The following is a 21,331-nucleotide window of genomic DNA, read 5'->3' as shown; positions in this document are numbered from 1 at the left end:
TCAATTTACATGTATTTTTATAAACACTTTTTTGGTTTTTTTCCTCCAAATTTTTATTTAAATTCCAGTTAGTCAACATACAGTGTAATATTAGTTTCAGATGTACAATACAGTGATTCAACACTTCCCTACATGACCTGGTGCTCATCATGACAAGTGCATTCTTTAATTCCCATCACCTATTTCATCCATCCCCCCCACCCTCTTCCCTTCCAGTAACCATCAGTTTGTTCTCTATAGTTAAGAATCTATTCCTTGATTTATCAATTTCCTCCCCCTATATTCACTTTTGTTTCTTAAATTCCACATATGAGTGAAATCACATGGTATCTGTCTTTCTCCGACTGACTTATTTCACTTAGCATAATACTTTCTAGCTCCATCCACATCATTGCAAATGGCAAGATTTCATTCTTTTTGATGGATAAGTTTTATCCCATTGTATATATATACACACCACATCTTCTCTATCCATTCATCAGTCAATGGACATTTGGGCTCTTTCCATAGTTTAGCTATTGCTGATAATGGTGTCATAGACATTGGGGTGCATGTATCCCTTTAAATCAGTATTTTTGTATCCTTTGGGTAAATACCTAGTAGTGCAACTGCTAGATCATGGGGTAGTTCTATTTTTAACTTTTTGAGGAACCTCCATACTGTTTTCCACAGTGGTTGCACCAGTTTGCACTCCCACCAACATATAAACACTTTTTTCTTAATTTCTACTTTCTTTAATTTTTCTCCATTATGGTTCATTTATCACATCTTATCCTTAAGCGACATTGAAGTTTGTGTATCATTCTCTCAAGTTTGTATCTCTGCTTCTAAATTATGATTATTTCTCTTTATTTTATGTAGTTTTAAAATTTATCACTTCTAAATCTCACTTTTTAATCTTTGAATCTGTGATCACCACTTTTATCGTTTCTATATTTCACTCTTATGTTTCAACTGTATTCTATTTTATCAGTATAGAGTGGTAAATAAGGCAGCAGGCCAGGAGGTGAGGGCCTCCTGTCTCCACCACTAGTAGCTATGTGAACTCTGGTGAGCTATTTAACCTCCCAGTATCTCAGTTTCCTATTTTTAAATGAGGAATCAACAGTTTCCATCACATAGAATTGAAGGAGTTCATATATGTAAGGTTCTTAGAAGAGTCTCTGCTACATGGCCACCTAGGCAGAAACAGATAGAGGCTCACTAGCCCATTTCCCTTTTCTCTTGGACACATGGTTGGACTACATTTCCCAGCCACCCCTGAAATTATGTATAGCCATGAGTCTGAGTGCTAGTCAATGAAATTGTGAACAAAAGTGATATCCTCCACTTCTAGGCCTGGCCCCCTTTGCAGTTGTCCCACGCTCTGTCTTCTTCTATCTACTGATTAGATGTTGACTCACTGGGTGACTCTGGAAGCCATTTGTTGCAAACAGAGGAGAACTGGTCTATCTGAATCCCTGAATGACTAGCTAGGATAGAACCCCTACCCCCTACCACCACCAACAACAACCCTGCTTCAAAATGTAATTTACAGGGGCGCCTGGGTGGGTCAGTTGATTAAGTGGCCAACTTAGGCTCAGGTCATGATCTCACAGTCTGTGGGTTCAAGCCCCACGCTCAGGCTCTGTGCCGGCAGCTCAGAGCCTGGAGCCTGCTTGGGATTCTGTGTCTTCCTCTCTCTCTCTCTGCTCCTGTCTCTCTCTCTCCCTCTCTCTCTCAAAAATGAATAAACATTAAAAAAAAATTTTCATTTAAAAAAATGTAATTTATATATATGAGCAAGATAACAAACTTTGAAAGTGACATGCCGCTGAGAATTTGGGTTTTTACATTACAACAGCAGGTGAACTGATACATGATTAGTGCCTTAAAGTAAGGCCCTACCTAAAACAAGGAGCACTGGTTTAGTAATGAGGCAGGAGACAACGAGGAAACTGATCTTAGAGGTTGGAAAGGTGGAGGCCCAAGTTATGCAGTGGCAAAATATTTAATAAAATCATCACCTGCAATAACTAAAGAGCATACAAGCTACGTGCTTGTAGCTCCAGGGAAAGAGTTGGAAAGTAGAACTTTAGTAGTAACAAAATGAAAGAAATAGTAAATATTGAAGTAATATTAAAAAAAGAGATATGCTCACTGAAGAATTGGTTGGTTTGTTGGGGCGCCTGGGTGGCTCAGTCAGTTGGGCGTCCGACTTCGGCTCAGGTCACGATCTCGCGGTCCGTGAGTTCGAGCCCCGCGTCGGGCTCTGGGCTGATGGCTCAGAGCCTGGAGCCTGCTTCGGATTCTGTGTCTCCCTCTCTCTCTGCCCCTCCCCCGTTCATGCTCTGTCTCTGTCTGTCTCAAAAATAAATAAAACGTTAAAAAAAATTCAAAAAAAAAGAATTTGTTGGTTTGCAAGCATAAATGAAAGGGGTTAGAATGAAGAAACGTGTGTACTGTAAGAGTTGGAAAGGGTTGAAAGCTGGCTGCTTCTAAATCTCAAACGGTCAGAAATAAGATTGAAAAACCTTGAGTGGCAAAGGCCCAAAGACTCAGCCCTGTAACAAGGAACTGATTAAGAGTTTGCGTTCCCATCTGAGCTTACGGGCCTCAAAATAATCACCATTTGGTTGAGCAAGAAGGGCATGGGATGATAAAGTAACGTAATAAGTCGAGCTTGATAATAATATCTGGGAAAAAACTTTGGGATTATCTGTTGGTATAAGGAACTTAGTGGAAAAAAAAAACAGAAGAGAACCCTACTACTTTTTTGACAGAAATGTATGGCCTAAGAAGCCATAAGCTTGAGTTTAAAAAAATTAAAAAGTCTGTAAGAGCCTTTAAAAACCTCAGGCCACCAAACAGAGAGCAGCAAAAGCTATGCACACCCTCATGAAGATGGCAGACTCCCCAGCAACCACTTCAAATGTTGCCGGGGAGAATAAAAGACAAAGAGGGACTTGGCAGGACAGACCATGGAGACCAATCAATTAGAGATTTCCTCTAAGAAAGCAGAACCGAGGTCTAATGGAGAAAGTTCTCCCACCGCCTGTTGGGGGGACTCCACCTTGCCACTGGGGACTACCCAATGGCTTTGGTGATTGCTTTGCACACAGGACTACTGTCACATCCTATCTTACCCTCTTCCAAGTGGGAGTTTTTTGTGCTTTATGACGTCTCTGCTCCACGACTGAAAATTGAGAGAGGCTGGGAGAAGGCAAATAATGGTTTTCCTTTTTAAGTCAGAAGTCACAGAAACATGAGGATCCTCATTTAGATGTGAAAGAGAAGACTGCACATCAGCCAGAGATCCCGAAAAGTGATCAAGACGCAATGACTGCATAGGACCTCCAGTGTCTCCTTCTGGGAAGTGTGAGTGGAAATGTGAGGCATGGGGGAGTGAAAGGAGTTTTGGTGACCAGTAGGGAAAGCTGTGGCAGAGAATGGCCACTGTTCCCCAAACCTATTGCTTTCTCCTCCTGCATGCACAGCTAAACTACATTTCCCAGCGTTCCTCATGGCTTTATATGGCCACGTGACTGACTGACCAATGGAATGTGGGCAGAAGCAGTATCCCCCACTTCTGGTTCTAATGCATAAAAACCTCCCATGCAGTCTTCTGCTCTTCCTTTCACTACCGGCTAGCTGGGTGGCAAAGTCCTGGGCAACTTTGGAAGCCACATGCTGAAAGTAGTGGGGCCTTTGTCAGCCTGAAACCCTGAATGGTCATGCAAGGCGGAGCAGCCCCTCCAGCCAAGTCTGGTCTCTCAATAGGGAGGGAGAGTCTGAACTTTACCTTCAAGAAAAATATACTTCTAATGTTTTAAGCCGTCGGTATCTCTGAATATCTGTTATGGCACTAGCATTACCTTAAATACAAGAACTTAATAAAAATTAAGGCAAATAATGGAATGACAACTGTAAACATTCCAATTTAATGTGACTGGATGAGTAAATTATGGTACAAACATGGAGTACTGTGTAGCCATTCACAATAATGATGTAAAGCAGTATTTGTTGACATGAAAACATTTCTGTGCTATACTAACAAGTGGGAATAAAATTAAGTTAAAAAAAAAAAAAACAAGATGCAGCATGATCCCATTTCTATAATATTGTAGTGCACATAACACAGGCTCTGAGAACCTTCTAGAAGGATGTTTGCTAAAAAATTAAGAGTGAGAAAGGTGGGACATGAGGGATCATTTCTTCTTCCATGATGTATTTTTCAGGCTTGTTTTTTTTTATAATGACTATGTTCTGTTTTTTATATAGAATCAATAAAGTTATATTTGTACATTAACTGTATTATTTTTCTTCCAGGCGACCCTACAATGTCCCATTCATTTCCCTTAAGTCTTCCCATCTTCTTCAATATGGAATTCCCTAAAAACACTACTTCAAGGAAGTCAGAAAACCTGTGGGTGAGAAACCCCCCTCCCAAGACAATAACAATCTTATCTAGGCTTACAACCGACTGCACTTCTCACAGTACATGTATTTCCATCAGTTTATAAGAACTGACACGATTTAAACTTCCCAGGATATTGGGCGGGGCTTATAAGCTGAACTTGCCCTCCAGGAGAGGAGGAGCAGCCAGCGCAGTGCAGTTTGACTTGAACAAGGAACCAGAGAGGGGAAGGAAGAAGGAGGAGGCAGCCACAGCCCAGTACAAAATCTTCCTCACATTCACGTGACTGCTGGTGTGTTTACCGCTGAGTTAACCACCTTCCTCCCAGCCAGGGTGAAGGAATGACTCTCTGACTGCACAGACCTCTCCGTTACTAGGATCGCAGAAGAGGTGTCCATAGTTATGATTCTCACCATCAGGGTGGCTGTCATAAGAATTGTAAGATTTTAAGCAGAGGTGTGAGCCAGGTGACGTAGAGTTTTGGGGAAATTAATCAGACCAGAATGTCCACTGTGATTAGGAAGAGGCTAAAGGCTGAAAGCCTACTTTAAAGGCTATGGCAGTAATCCTAACACATGTGATGAAGATGAAACACGGAGGAAGGGTCCATGTGCTATGAGATCCTAGGGAGTGTACCAGCCCCTAAGCACCCAACAGATTTAGAGTCCACACAAGCTGTACACAGAGTACAGGAAACCTGGGACCACTCCAGGTACACCAAACAGAGGACATTTAATCCAGGGAGTTGGTCACAGAGGTGTGGAAAGAACTGGAAGAGAACAAAGGAGAAGGAAAGGTGGAGCCAAGAGGAGGAAAGGATAGTAGCTAAAAATCAGGGGCTGGTGCTCCTGGGCTGTGTGTCCCAGAGCCTGCGCATGTGCTGCAGGGCAAGAGGTGGTGGGCATTGGCTCTCGGGCCTGGGAAACAAAGGCCACCTGCCAGGGCTGCTGGAGTCCCCAAATCACACAGCCTTGCCACTGCTACAGTGCACGTCTGCAGGTGCCCCACTGAAAAACCCAGAATTCACAAGCTTTTCTCTTCCTCCTGCCTCTGGTGCCCCACAAGTGCCTCTTACTGGCAGAATTTAACAGGAAGGGAGCTGGCAAGGGAGTTAGGGATGTGCCACTTTCAGACTCCCAGCCCCAGCAGTAAAGAGCAAAGCACAGAAGGGCGGGTGAGGGGCCAAGAGTCAACAACCAGCACCCGGCCTACACCCTTGCCCATTCTTTTCCGGCCTGTGTTAACAACTGTCCACGCTGGAGGACACGAGCAGGGCAGTGGTGGGGAAGGGGGCCTTGGAAGGAAAAGGACTATAGCCCTTGGCTTCAAGGAGAATCCTAGAGAAAATTCAGAATTGAGGAAATGGCAAAATTGTTCCTCCCACTATGGTAATCCCATCACTGAAATTACAGTGAAGTGAGCAAGACAGAGCCGGCTGAAGCACGCCACACCCTCCTCCAGACGACCCCGCTCGCTACCCTGACAAAAGCATCTTTCTCTTGTCGACAGAGCCACTGCTGGCACAAATGGTACCACCGGGCACATTTTTCAACGGGCACCTCCTGGGGGGTGATGGACTATGAAGAGACATGCCCTCTAGGAAACTATGTTAGAAAAAAGTAACGTCTCCAAGCTGATGAATTAGGAAAAGGCAGGCCTTCCTCAGCACAGCAGCCCAGCCTGAGTGTCAGCCCCACTCACCCCTCAACTGGGATGCTGGGCAGGACATCACCCACACGTGGAGGGCTGCAGCCTCCCCTGTTTTAGTTTGCTACTGTTTTCTAAGCCCTTCGTGTGTATTACCTCCTGTAATGCTCACAACAGTCCAACAAAATAAGCATAACTACTGCCCAGCTTACAAAGGGCAAGTGACAGAACTGCTATTAGAGATTTGAAATCTAATTATAACCCATCAATAATAATAATCATCATAATAATAATACAAGTGCCCACAATGAGAAAGACACTGTTACTCAGATCTTTACTCATATGACCACAGTCGATTCTCCTAACAGTAGGATGTGGCTATCATCCCCTTCAGTCCGCTCGCCAAGAGCTCACTGCTGAAAGAGCCTGGGCACTGGGGTCTAAGGCAAGTGCCCAACCTGCACGTTAGTGCACATGGCGTGTGCACTTGATCCCCGGCCACTGCGAACGGCATCCTTTCATTTATTTTTTTGTACGAGTTACTGCCTCTCTCAAAGGAGGCCTGAGCACAGTCGGATCTGACGGCACAATGAGACCGCACAGGAGTAGCTGAAGCTGGGATTTCCTGTGGGTTTTCTGTTGGCGAAACAAAAAGTCCCTTTGACTCTGACTCCTTTGGGGTTCCAGGGAACAAGCTGGCATTATCTTTGCACTGAAGGGCCTTTGACTCCCACAGTCACTGCAGACAATGCTGAAAGAACACCCAAAGGATCAGCCAACTGGCCTGCCAAGTCCCCAAGCTCACAGAAGTTCTCCCTCAGTGAAAACAGCTCCCCAAAGTTACAGGGAGCCGGTGAGGTTCGGTGGCAAAGCAAGCAGCCAGGTCCTGCTCCACCCCAGTGTGCGCTGGGGTTGGGTTCGTTTTCATAATGGTTTTATTAAATACACATGAACCATGACTGTTTCTTCCCCGGAGCCAAAACACCTGAGAAACCAAGGGAGTGAGCAAACTCCGAGTTTAGAGAGAAAGGCAATGGCAGGCATGCTGCTGAGCTGAACTTCTTTTAAGGTTAGAATGCCCTCTTTGGGTATGAAGTGATATCAGCAGGAGCGGTGAATTTTCTGCGACGGGAGAGGCAACCCATCAGAGAAGAAACCAAAACACAGACAGTGTCCTAATGGAGACTCTTACAAAGCTTACGTTTCATACAGATGAACGTTTTATAAAGAGAAAACCAAAATTAAATTGCACCTTGAAAAAAGCAAAGATTGTCTGGGTCTAGACCAGAATTCCCTTTGCAGAGCCAATGCAGTATACTCTGTCATGCAACCATCACTCTCCGTGATACATTTGGTATTAATCACCGACACGAAGCCTTATCACAAGGAACTCTAGAATGCTCAGAGCCCAAGACAGCATCACATATGCCAAAGGACTCGCTCACCTTGACTGCAGGTGGTGGGCATGTAAGGGGGCACCTTGACTGTTGCAACCCTGTCCCCTGCAGGCCTGTCAATGACAGCAGTTGTCCCATGCTCCCTTCAAGACGAGCAGTCTCAGGGGCCTGGGAAGCATACAGCATAAGGTATCATTTGCCCTCAGGTTGCAAAACGTGGCCATACAGGATTAATCCAAGAGGCAGCCTCAAGAGAAGACTCAAAACTCTTGCAAGGCAGTCCACACAATGTGGCCCTCCCTAGTGGCTTAGGCAAAGCACAAAGAATCCAAGTGTCAGGCCAAGAATCAAAAACCAGGGAGGCCTAGTGAGCACACAGTCTTGGAAGCTGAGTCCAGGAACCTCCCCACCACCCAAAGCAGACCACCCCTGCCGCCTTGCAGAGGGACCATGTGCACACCTGTTCCGGAAGTGTGCTGAAGCTAGACTGGACAACACACCCTCCATAAAGTCTCGTTCCCACCCTCCCTGCACCACTTCCCGTGGCCCTCTGCTCACCCCTTGTACAGTGCTGGGCTTGGTCATGGCTTATCAGCAGTCTGGCTCAGTAGAGACAACCCAACAGTAGCTGAGGCTAAGAATTGAAAATGGAGGAGGAAGAAAAGAGAGGCGGGGGGCCAGGAGAGAGGAAGCAAAACGACAACAACTATTAAGTACAAGTTCGTGATGCATCATCTAGAATTCCAGAACCCAGAAGTGTCCGTCTGAGAACCACAGGCTTCCTCTCCTTTGTCTTGCAGACATCTGACTTCACCGAGCTCAATCTCGTAGGGTGGCAAACCTCGTGCGCACAGATGCAAAGCGATCAAGGGCCTTTATTTATTACACTGAGTTCTGGGAACGAGCAGCTAGTTTGCCACAGAAACACTAATGTGATTTAGTTAAGGGATCAGGGACCCAGACTGGGATGTGAGGGACAAGCTATAAGGCAAACTGAGATTAAAGGAAGGACTGACCTTAGGGACAGTATCAGCAAGTTTATAATAAAAGCAATTCTTTACACAAAAATATTATAGATTGTGATGAGCTTTTATATATAGGAGTTTACCACGATTCTACACTGAGGGCTGATCTCATTCCCCTCGTTTCCACAAGGGAGGACACTGAGATCCAGAGAGATTAAGGGACTTGCCTAGGGTCCGACTCCCATCCGGCCTCCTGACCAAACATAGCTAACCATCACTTTTCCACTATACAACAAGTAACTTGAAGTATTTTCATCACAATTTAAATGAAATTTGTCTTGGCAATGCATCTCTGCCCTTTCCGTGAGGAGATGCATTTGTCCGATGCTTCAGGAATTCACAATATATCACAGTAAGTGATGAACGTCATGAGCAACAGAACGTAGGTGGTGCTGGGAGCAGTGGGAGCACCAAGAGTTGGCTTGGGGTTGCTGCAGCCCCCCACATGCTTCACAGTCTTTTACAGCCACTCCAAATTAAAGTCATGGCAATGTGCTTTGGTATGGGCAACTGACATTCTTCTCTTATGAAATGTGTGAATGAAAGCACCTTTAGAAATTGTCCCCACTTGTATTGATCTAGAACACGCAGTCTGTCTAAAGAGTGGGCTTGCACATAAAACAACTTTAAAACAAGTACACTACCCTCTCCTTTCTAATGCAGCCACTGCCTAAGCCTCTCCGTGTAGCATGGCAGGAGCCACCACTGGTTAAGAAACAATTCTCCTGCAACCCTGGGGGCTGTATTACACAGGTTACTTTAAACCAACGCCACTCAATAAACCTTTATTCCTACTTCAGGTCGAATAGAAATGGTAAGAAGATAAATAAGACTTGGCCTGGCCTGGCCTGCCCTCAACAAATTCAGCCCAGACTAATGCAAAGGCATGTCCAAAAGAGTGTGTTTCTCTATACTAAATTTGTGGCTGACTCACCCCTTCCCCAGCTCTGTAATGATTAATAATTATTCATTTTATTGGAAAAAGCAGTCTCCAAATTTGAGTTGAATATTGTTTAAAAATGAGGGAGGGGATCTTTTCCTCATTAAAAAGCAGAATAAAAATTTAAAGGCAGTGTCAATATGAATTCATCCCAAGATTAGCCTAAGGTAAAGCAACTCCCTTGGAATATCTCACTTTATTTCCACTGAGCCCTAGTCTACCTCAGCAAAATGGGAAAAACGAGACAATATCAATATTTTTTCATATACAATATCAATACTTTTCATATATATCCCTTATGCTTTTCAAAAAAAATTCTAAAACAATATTTGAATAAATGTGTTAGATAATCCCAAATCAAAGAGTTAGGAAAATATAACAGTTGGATTAAAATGATAGAATTTGTCCATTTTTCCAATCAAAGTACTATTTAAGTCAAGTAAAGAAAGACACACAAGGGGCGCCTGGGTGGCTCGGTCGGTTAAGCGTCTGACTTCGGCTCAGGTCATGATCTCACGATCCGTGAGTTCGAGCCCCGCGTCGGGCTCTGTGCTGACAGCTCAGAGCCTGGAGCCTGTTTCAGATTCTGTGTCTCCCTCTCTCTGACCCTCCCCTGTTCGTGCTCTGTCTCTCTCTGTCTCAAAAATAAATAAACGTTAAAAAAAATTTAAAAAAAAAAAAAAAAAAAGAAAGACACACAAAAGCTGCATGATTGGGAAATAGTTCAGAACTCATTCCACAACCCCAAGGCCAACTGGCTGTCTGGGTAGAGGATGAGATCATGAGTGTTGCATCAGTGTGAGACACTCCCCTTCATCACGGTCCCCAGACAGCTGGAGGCCTCCCCCAGCCTGGAAAACATGTGTCCTCATGACAGAGCTGCCTGAGAGGAGAAAGTCAATGAAATTAGGCAAACACAACACCACAGCCAGGGGATTAATGCAGTTTCTACAGATGGAGAACTAGGATACCTCTTCCTAGATGAAGAGTAGCACATTTTATATACAAGCATGAGAATCAATACTTGAGTAAATTATCTTCAAAATTATTATACCTAGGAGTGGGGCGCCTGGGTGGCTCAATCAGTTAAGCATCTGACTTCAGCTCAGCTCATGATCTCACAGTTCATGGGTTCGAGCCTCACATTGGGCTCTGCATTGATGGTTCAGACCCTGCTTTGGATTATCTGTCTCTCTCTTTCTCTCCCTGCCTCTCCCCTGCCCTCTCTCTCTCAAAAATAAATTAACATTTTTAAAAACATTAAAAAAATTAGTATATCTAGGAATAAAGACTGCAATTGATAAATTATAAATTAAAGGATTCCTCCTATATTCCTCCCTCCATCCATCCATCTATCCACCCTGGACAACATTCCCTGGGTATCTACTGGGTGCTCGTTACTTCTTAATGATTTTGGTGTATCCCAATGTGCCCAATCATTCTGATAAAACAACATCCAGAAATTTCCTAAGAACGAATTCTCTTTTCTCCACTGAACTGTAAGCTCCTCAAGGGCATGGGCAGACTCTACATTTTTTTCTTACCTTAAACTGCTATAATGGCTCCTGGCAATGTAGTTGTGTATCTCAATAAACATTTGAACTGAACTTTTAAAACTCTTGATTGCTTTTGAAAGATATAAAAATAACAGGTGTGGTTAATCTACACACTGGATTAGTGCATGTAAACCATAATAAAGAGTTTAATTCAATTCAGTGAGAGTGGTACACAGATGAGGGGGTAAGGAAGTAAACCAATAAACCAGACTGCCCCCTTGAGCTAAAGGAGTTTACACTAAAGTCAGAAAAGCAGCTTAAATACATAACAAACTATAACAGAAAAAGAGGGAAGGAGTGGATGACTCTGGAGGACCAGGGAAGGCTGAGAAGTTTTACTGGCTAGATCTTAAATGAGTGATAACATTTTGATGTGTAGAGATTGGGGGGTGGGGAGGGTGGGGGAGCGGACAGATTCCATAATATTCTTGCTGGGCAGAATAACGTGTGCAATAAAAGAGCCAGAGTATCAGTTTTAGGGATTTAGGGGTCAGTTTATGGAAGGTCTCGCAAGGAATGTGAAGAACGGTAAGAATTTGCTTGTGGGACAATGAGTCTTTGCACAGAGTAACAGTAACCTAATCAGATCTGTGCTTTGGGAAGATTATCGTGGCAGCAGCGTGGGGCTGGAAGGACTTAACGGAGCAAAGAAATCCCAATACAATCAAGTGTCAAGACCAGGAAGACATAGGGAAGCCTGGAGACACCATCCAAAGAAGCATCCTAGGAGTGTTGTTAACCAATAACGGTCACCTTACAGCACTTGGAAAAAACAGCAGGCTTTGCTACATCTTTCCTCTAGACTGGGTGGTCGGTGAGGATAACCTAATACATCTTTAAACAGCCTGCTGTGCATGCCACAGTGCTATGTGTAGAGTACGTGCCAAACAAACATTCTTGAATGGACAAATAAATACAATGGAATGAATAAATGCATAAATTAATGTCTCTAGAATTCTATAAGCAGTCCAAGGGAAACAAAAGGATTGACAGTCAAGGTAGATCTTACACGATCTTCAAAGCAGATCTCAAAAGTTCTCATCACAAGAAAAAAATTTTTGTAGCTATGTGTGGTGAAGGATGTTAACTAGACTTATTGTGGCAATCATTTCACAATATACACAAATATCAAATCATTATGTTGTACATCTGAAACTAATATAATGTATGTCAATTATATCTCAGTTTAAAAAGTCCAGGTAATTTAAGGCTTCCAAGTCTACTGTTTGAATCGGATGCAGATTATCTACACCCAAGGACAGCTGTCTCATATTTCACTGTGCCTGGCCTGTGGCTATCAAGAAAAGCATTGGGGAAATATTAAGAACTGTGCTGAAATAAACTTTTTTTTAATCAGAGGATTTGCAATCCCAAAACAGCTTTTGCAGTTCTAACTGTCCAGTGTATTAGAAATAGGAGAACCCCAACTTATCTCTATGTTTACTTCTTTTCTCATTTGACCCCTGTAAAATAGCCCACCTTTTTCTATCAGTGCTTGAGCAAGATGAGGCATGCTTTCATTTGTAAATGCAAAACACATACATTCTCCTGTGTCAAAAATCAAGCCTAATAATTATGCCAAATCATCTTATCAATCCACTCACAAATTAGAAGACAACAGGTATGAAAAAGTTAAGTTGGTGTGCACGCTACAAAATTAAATTTAAACTCAGGTTCCATATTCAGGACACAATTCACTCATTAAACTTGAGATATATTACCTTTCAGTCCATGAAAGCAATTTGTCTCCATATAGGGCCATCTGGGAGGGAGTGGGGGCGGGGGGTGGGGGGGGGGCAGTGAGGGTTGGTGGTTCAAAATGTAAAACCCCAATGAGAAAGGAATAGGAAATTCACATAGTAGCTCAAATTCTCTAGGACGAAAACCACAGAATCCTAGAGCTATAAGGATTCCTACAAGTCTCACCCAATCCAACCTTCCTCCCTCCATGCAGACTCGCCCACTATAGTCAACCACAGAATCAGCCAACACCAACTTAAATGCTACTGGTGGCAAAAAAAAAAAAAAAAAAAAACCAACTCACTGCTTTCCAAGGCAGCCTATTCCTAAATAAATAAGCAACTATGGAGTGAAGCAAGGCTTAATGAAAACAGCTCTGAGTACGATGAGAGGACCTAGATTCTAATACTCACTCATCTCCCATTTCTCACCTTTTCTGCCTATAAACTAAGCAGGTCAGACTCTGACCTCTACTGTCACTCAGACTGTCAGTACTCTCAGACTGACTTATCCTCAGAGACTGCTATCCCGCACCTCAAGGAGTTTACTGTTTTCATTGCATTTCTCTGAGAGTTTAACCCGATCTGCAAGTAAAGGGAAAAAGTCCTACCATGACAGGTAAATGTTGGAGTTGAGCAAGTAGAATATTTCCATGTATTTTAAATGGATGAACACAAGGCGATGTGGCTGGGAAACGAACCTGAATTTGACAAGGAAAAGATGATCTAGGCCTATTTATTTCAATTACTTCATTTGTGAACAGGTCTCCTGCACTTACAACTACATTATATTGACCAAATACATTGTTCTCAGCACCCACAATTGGTAAATGCACTTCTCAATGCCTCACCTGCCAGAACTCAAGAGGCTTAACCAAATGATCTCTTGAAGTTCCATCCAGCAATAAGTTCTGTGATTCTGTTTATAACACTTGATGACCAATGCCCGTAATGATTACAGGAAGCCCCACAATCTCTACCATCCATTTCTGAGCCATGACAGTAGGCAAGTGGCCAAAAGGAAGAAGGATGGGGCCAAACCGGTGGTCAAGTCAGCCTCTGAGCACAGCATGGGGGCTCCTGACTGCCTTCCAAAGCCAAATAGAAATAATATCCATTGGTCAGCCACAATTCTTTCCCCCTTCCACTTGCTGTGAAAAATTAAACTGATTGCAAAGTCTGTGCTCAAATATGCAGCTGGTAAACTGATTTCAACAGAAAAAATGGATTCAGGATGGTCAAAGCATCTGACCTTTAAATTGCATGATTGTTGCACGGAAGGCATTCACTAAGGAATTTTTACCACAAAGTCATTAACGTCAAGAACAAACAGCATAAAGACTCCCAAAGGCTAAAAGTCTTACATTACTAAATGGTGCTGGTTGAAAAATGACTGGCCGCAAGTGGCCCAGGCTGTGCCAAGGGGACCATCCCTACCCCCAGAGTGGCTGCCAAAGACATCTCTGGAAGCAGTGCTCTTTGTTTGCTCTGCATAAGAACCCAGCATATAAACTGAATTATTATCATCGTTATCAAAGCAATGATACTAATTCCAATCACCCTAATCTAAAATGTTAGCTATTTTAATACTCAAAAACTTTGTTCTATGCTGGGCTTTAGATGTTATTATTTAAAGATCACCACTGTACCCTCTTTTTGCTCTGAAGGTCTTTCATCAAACTTTGACCAAAACCACAATAAAACTCAAACATCAACAACTCCATCTCTAATCCTTTTCCAATCAAAATGTTAAGATTTTTTTTAAAGAAAAAGTTACAATGCACATCACAAATGTTGGCTGGTTTCCCAAATTAATATCTTGATATTTAAGCAATGAGCAAGCATTATTTTTGTCATTCAACAAAACAATAATAGTTTGCATCCCATTTTTTAAAGATATAAACTGATGAACATAGCACAGAAATGGATTACAAGAACAGAGATGTCAAGCTATTTGCCTGCATTGATAGGATTATAGTGATTTTTTTTTAAGTTTATTTATTTTTAAGAGAGAGAGAAAGCATGAGTGGAGGAGGGGCAGAGAGAGAGGGAGAGAGAATCCCAAGCAGACTCCACACTATCAGCGTGAAGCCTGATGTGGGGCTCAAACCCACAAACTGTGAGATCATGACCTGAGGTGAAGCTGGATGCTTAACCAACTGAGCCACCCTGGTGCCCCGGGACTATAGTGATTTGTAATGTTCTTTCTCTTATTTGTAGTTTTCTGTGCTTCCTGTAATGAGCATGTGTTGCTTTGGGGGAGGGGGAGGGAAGAATAAGAGAAACTTCATTTAGGAAATAAATGAATTTGGAATTGTTTCTGCAGCATAGAGGCCTGGCATTCACTCTCCCTCAGGGATGCAGACTTTCTCTAAAGGTCCATTTTGGTGGGGGAGAGGGGGAAGTGGGTGATGGGCATGGAAGAGGGCACTTGTTGGGATGAGCACTGGGTGTTGTATAGAAACCAATCTGACAATAAATTATATTTAAAAAATAAATAATAACAATAATATTAATAATAAAGGTCCATTTCCCTCCAGGGGGAGCATCTAAGGTGAGTAGCGAAGTCCCTGCAGAAATATCCTAGGTCCCAGCCTTGCAAAGTAACCATGATACCACCTTACAAGTTCTGGCAAATTTAAATGTTAAAATAAAACATTAATTCAAAGGTCATTTAGTCTAATATTTGCAATAAATTCTTGAGATATGTCCTTTCAAGATTTTAATACCTTTCTTCTCTGCAGATTTTCATTATTTGTGCAAGAAGAATTAAGATTATTTCAAAGTCTCATCTACCAGAATTAACAATTCACACATATATGTATATATGTATGTACATATGTATATACATGTATGTATGTATGTATGTATGTAGTAATCTCTATGCCCAACCTGGGGCTCAAACTCACAACCCTGAGATCAAGAGTCATATGCTCTACTGACTGAGCCAGCCAAGCACCCTCACTCATATTTTAGAATCTATAAATATGTTAGGATATATTATCTCCTCTAATGTAACATAGCTCTACTCTGAACCACAGCTTATATCGACAACTTCAGTTTGGCCAGTGGTTCAGAACACATGTGTGAGAAGCACCCACACTAAGATTCTAATCCTGCCTTTACCCTTACCTGCTATGTGACCTTGCGAAAGAAGCAGGATAACCCTGACCTCAGCTTTATGCAGGGGAAATGAAGATTATAAATACCCACCTCACAAAGGTTTAGGGCAGATTTCATCAAAGGAATTCCTAAGAGAGTTGCCTGACACATTGGGGGCTCTAAAAAATTGCAGATGTTATTAATCCCTGCTGGTAGCAGTGACGTCTTGGATTTGCTTAGTGACTCATACTCTTCAAGGCACTTCCAGATCTTTTACCTCATTTGATCTTCAGGAAGCTCTATCAGTACAAAAAGCGGTAATTACTGTCCCCATGTTTCTTTTCTTTGGTCTTTTTTGTAAACAGATGAGGAAACTGAGGCCCAAGGTTACCGAGCTCAGACACCAGATCCAGGCTCTTCGTGATCAGTGACACAGATTCACAACTAAACTTCAAAAGACTTCAGGTGCCATGCCTGAATATAATAAAATTAAGTGTCTTTTAAAACACTCTGCTATTTATACCTGAATCAAATCCAACTGGTATTTCCACACCACGCCAAATTATTTTAGGCTTTAGGTAAAAATAGGAACTCAGGGTTATTTGGACCTTACTGTGTATCTCAGGCTCTGGACTAGGTGCTTCACACCCACCGCCACAATTAAACCCCATGACAACCCTATGAGGTAGGCACTGACACTGCCCCCACTTTATAAATGGGGAAACTGAGGTATGACTAAGTCCAGGATTCAGATGGAGGCAGATTGTCTCCAACCTCCTGCTCTTAGGACTCTGATATTACCCAAATCTCATCTGTCTAACTGAGCACACATTTTGAAGGTTTGTAGCGTTCCCTTTTACATAGGAGAAAACCAAGGCTCCAAGATGTTAAGGGATGTGTCTAAAGTTACTGGGCCCTCTTCTGGTGCAGCAAGGGCACAACCCAGCGCTCCCTGACTCCGAACCTATTCCCCTCCGAAAGTCTCAGATTCCTTTGCATACATTTTAAGAGTGGGGTTGTGGGAGAAGTCCTGTCATTCTTGGAAAGCAACAATCCACTAAAGGGCCTCAGTGTCAACAATGAGAATCGACAGCGTGACCCGTGCTCCGGCCGCTGAAAATGCATTGGTATCTCCAGAGCCGGGCTTTGGGCGTTCCTGTCACCAAGTCGGAAGTGGGAGGTGAAACTGTTTGCAGAGCAGACCCTTGGGGAAGTGCCAGCACTGTGTTCCATATCCCACCCCCAATCTCCTCCTCCCAGGTCTCCGATGGGGTGGAACCCGAGATTCAGCTGAGCCTCAGGACTAGGGCGAGTGTGAGGGTCTCCGCATTGATCCCAACCCCAAGCCCTTGACTCCTTCCCCTGCCACCGGGACCCGCCTAGCGGGGCGGGTCCTACAAGCGCAGTTTCAAAAACTGCCGCTGGCCGGGATCTCAACACAGTCCTTGGGGAGGGACCTGGAAGCCCCAGACCCACGTCTCTCTTACCCCGGCACGCCACGCGCCCTCGGTTTCCCTCACTTCGAAAGGGATGCACTTCACACAAGATGGTTACAGGCACACCCCCAGACCTACACGATTTCCAGGGGGCAGAACGCGCCCTCCGCGCCTGGATTTCTCCCATCCACCCCCCATCCCTCGGAACCCCCGGGCTGCGGTGACAGCGCCCCTACCTGCGCAGTGGCCCCCGCCGCCACCGGCCGGGGCGCCTTGGGGTCCCCCGCCCAGCATGAGCCCCACAGGCTCCTCCAGCTTCTCGGCCGTGGGAAGTCTCCGTGTGCCCCGAGGCCCGCGGAGGGGGAAGCGACAGCAAGCTGGACGGGAAGTGGGGAGGGGGGCGACGAGGAAGGGGGAGGCTCCTTCCTTCTACGCGAGGCGGCCGCTTTCCTTTCCAGCCTCGGCCCCTTACACACTCAGACGCGCGCTCGCGCGCGCAGGCACACACACACACACACACACACTCCCGCGCGCCTGGGGCGGGCGGCGCACAGCCTGTCTCCGGGACCTCTGAAAGTTTGCCGCTCGCTCTCTCGCCCATTTCTGGGAGAACCCGAGAGGGGAAGTGCGGGGAGGGGAACGGGTGTACTAGAAAGGAGACTGGCAGCCCTCTGGGTGGGGGAGGGGGGAGTCCGCCTCCCAGACGCGCGCGATTAGGGAAGTGACCAAAGGGTTGATGGAAGGCATAGAGGGGATGTGAGGGTGGGGAGAAAGTGGGAAGAGGTCAGGTCACACCGGCAAAGAGATGCGAGAGCAGTTGCTCAAAAATGAAATGTGAATCCAACTTTCTGAATCTTCTGGCAGCGGTGGACTGGTCCCAGAGCCCCTCCCCAGACTGGGCAGCCGGCGCAGGAGGAAGGCAGTGGTCCATGTGGAGCTTCTAGGCCCCCTGACGGACCTTCACCCCTTCTGTTTGGTTCATTAAAGGAGGCTGCTGGGGCACCTTCCCCACCCCTACCCCGTCTAGTACCTGCCAGAAATGGTTCTTATCCTTAAGGAGCTGACCTCCAGTTGGGAATATAAACACGTGCATATAAAACTAAATAACATACATATGCAAAGAGCCAGAGGCTTGACATAAAAAAAAAAAAAACTGTTGCAGAATTTGGGGGGTAAGAAAGTGTGAAGAAGTGTCAGGAAGAATTTCTAGTGGAAAGGGAAGATCTCAGCAGAATTTTAGGGCCAAGGTGTTTCAAAAGATAAGACCCTTGTGGGTGCAAACACATAGATGTGCTTTGAAAGTCGGTGTGTCTGGGGACAGAATGAATACAAGCATGGATATTAAGGATGTGGGGAAATGGTGAAAGGAACATAAAGTTGGATCAGGCTGAATTTAATGATACAGACCATTAAGCAGAGATCTAGATTCAATGATTTAGTTTGAGAGATTAGAAAAGAGCTCTCACAGTTTGTTTGGTTCGTTGGCTGAAACATGGACCAAGAGACGACCTACACTAAATGCTAAAGGCGGCAATGCCAGATTTGTCTAGGTACACGGTAAAGGAAGCATCCATCAGCTCAGGGAGACTGGAATATTAGAGTGAAATTATCATGTAAGACCTACTTGCTCACTCTGGGAGGGTCCTGAGATCACACCTTTCACTAGGGCTCTGATAAATAGCTTTGTGACCCAGCATCCTTCTCTGTAGGCCAGAAATTATGGTGGCAACTGCAGCCACTGTACTGGGATCCTTCAATGCAATGGGGATAACTGGATCCCGGGGCAGCAGGGGCCACTGGTGGCAATGGATCACCAAAGGTAAGGTGGATGTGGTCAGTCATGGTGTTCCTAGAGGTCAAATAGATGGCAGGTCTATTAAATTCTTCCTTGATCTGTATAAGCGGAAAAGTTCTAGGTCAAGTGAACGAATGCTTAACTTGGTTTCAAGTTAAAACACAGAGACTGAGGCCTTCCGTCAGTTCCCAGACTCGAGTCAGTGTACAGACCCAGAACTCCTCAAATGAAGGAGGAAGACCCGCCAAACTGCCCAAAATCTGTTCTGTTCATCTTTCCTCTGGCCTTCCCCCAAAGGGACACATGGCCTTTCACCAGAGTGATTCTGCACTGGGGGAAAGGAAATCATCAGACCTTTCACGAGTGACTGGACACTGGCTCTGCCCTGACACTGATTCGAGGAAGCCCAAAACATCACTGTGTTCCACCAGCTCCACAAGGTTTATGGAGGCCAGGTGACCAGTTTTAGCTCAGGTCCTCTCACAGTGGGTATCCAGTTCCAGAATGCGTAATTGGAATAGACATACTCAGCAGTGGACAGAGTCCCCGCGCTGGTTCCCTGGCCTGTGCAGTGAGGGCTCTAGCGGTAGGAAAGCTTCCAAGCGGAAGCTGCTACAACTGCCTCTGTCTAGGAAAAGTCAACCAAAGCAATACTGCATTGCAAGAGGGACTGCAGAAATTAGTGCCGCCATCAAGGACTGGAAGGAGGCATGGTGGTCATTCCCACCACACCCCATTCAACTTGCCCATGTGGCCTGGGCAGAAGACAGATGGATCTCAGAGAATGACCGTGGATTATCATAAATTAACCAGATGGTGATTCCAACTGCAGCTGCTGTGCCAGATGTAGTCTCATTGAGCAAATTAACACATCCCCTAGTACCTGGTATGCAGCTGTTGATCTGGCAGGTATTTTTTCTCCATATCTGTGATTAAAGACCACCAGAAGCAGCTTTCTCTCAGCTGGCAAGATCGGCCATACACCTCCTTGTCCCATCTCAGGGGTATGTCAACTCTCCAGCCCTACGTCATACTTTAGTCAAGCAGGGACCTATCGCCTTTCCCTTCCACAAGACTTCATGCTGGTCCATTACGTGGATGACATTATGCCGACTGGGCCTCGTGAATGGGAAATAATAACTTTAGACTTATTGGTGAGACATTTGCACGTCAGACAGTGGGGAAAAAACCTGACAAAAATTTAGGGGCCTTCCATCTCTTGTGGATTTTCTAGAGGTCCACTGGCATGGGGCATCCCTTCTAAGGATATGTGTATTTGGCCCTTCCTACAACAACAACATCAACAACAAAAAGGCACAACACCTAACAGCCCTCTTTGGGTTTTGGAAGCAACCTACTCATTTGAGTGTGCTCCTCAAGCCCATTTGCCAAGTGACCTGAAATGTTGCTACTTTTGAGTGGAGCTCAGAACAAAAGAAGGCTCCGCAACAGGTCCAGGCTGACATGCAAGCTGCTTTGCCTCTTGGGCCAAATGATCCAGCAGATTCAATGATGCCTGAAGTGTCAGTGGTGATAAGAGAAGCTTATGGAGGATTTGTCAGGCCCCCATCCATGAATAACATCACAGACCTTTAAGATTTTGGAGGAAAGCCCTGCCATCCACCTGGATAACTATTTTCATTTTGAGCAACAGCTTCTGACTCACTCCTGGGCCTTAATAGAGACTTAGCATTTAACCATGGGCCACCACATTACCATGCAACCTGAGCTACCCATCGTGAGCTAAGTGTGGTCTGACCTATAAGCCATAAGTTGGGCATGCACAGTAGCACTCCATCATCAAATGGAAGGGGTATCTACGACACTGGGCTCAAGCAGACACTGAAGGCACAAGTGAGTACATGAGGAAGTGGCCCAAATGCCCATGGGGCCCACTCCTGCTACATAACCTTCTCTCTCCCACCCTGTACCTGTGGCCTCATGGAGAGTTCCCCGTGATCAGTGGATTGAGAAAGAGAAAGCTCAGACCTGGTTTACAGATGGTCCTGCACATTATTCAGGCGCTACCCAAAAGTAGGCAGCTACAACACTACAGCTCCTTTCTGGAACATCCCTGAAAGACAGCAGTAAAGGAAAATCTTTCCAGTGGGCAGAATTTTGAGCAATGAACCTTGCTGTTCAGTTTGCTTGAAAGGAGAAATGGCCAGAGGTATAAGTGTATGCCAATTCATGGACTGTGGCCAATGGTTTCGATGGCCAGAGATTTGAAAGGGACATGACTGGAAAGTTGGTGACAAGAAGATCTAAGGAAGAGGTATGTGGACAGAACTCTCTCAG

The 21,331-nt window shown here is 44.7% G+C and overlaps 1 protein-coding gene across 6 annotated transcripts in view; it reads right to left on the bottom strand.

Annotated features, from left to right (window-relative positions):
- The window catches only part of DISC1 (DISC1 scaffold protein), a 361,779-nt gene extending 343,950 nt beyond the window's left edge, over nt 1-17,829 (bottom strand). For 4 of the 6 annotated variants that reach the window (XM_058696150.1, XM_058696145.1, XM_058696148.1 and 1 more), the window contains exon 1: nt 17,475-17,825. In XM_058696150.1, coding sequence (XP_058552133.1) covers nt 17,475-17,532 — 58 coding nt within the window. In that variant the 5' untranslated portion in view covers nt 17,533-17,825. Of the gene's footprint in view, nt 1-17,474 lie in introns of all 6 variants that reach the window. The other 2 variants (XM_058696149.1, XM_058696147.1) reach the window with 2 other exon arrangements.
- Between the last annotated feature and the right edge of the window lie 3,502 nt (nt 17,830-21,331).

Source organism: Neofelis nebulosa, chromosome 13, assembly GCF_028018385.1.
Source record: "Neofelis nebulosa isolate mNeoNeb1 chromosome 13, mNeoNeb1.pri, whole genome shotgun sequence".
Lineage (NCBI taxonomy): Eukaryota > Metazoa > Chordata > Mammalia > Carnivora > Felidae > Neofelis > Neofelis nebulosa.
This window is presented reverse-complemented; position numbering and strand designations above follow the sequence as displayed.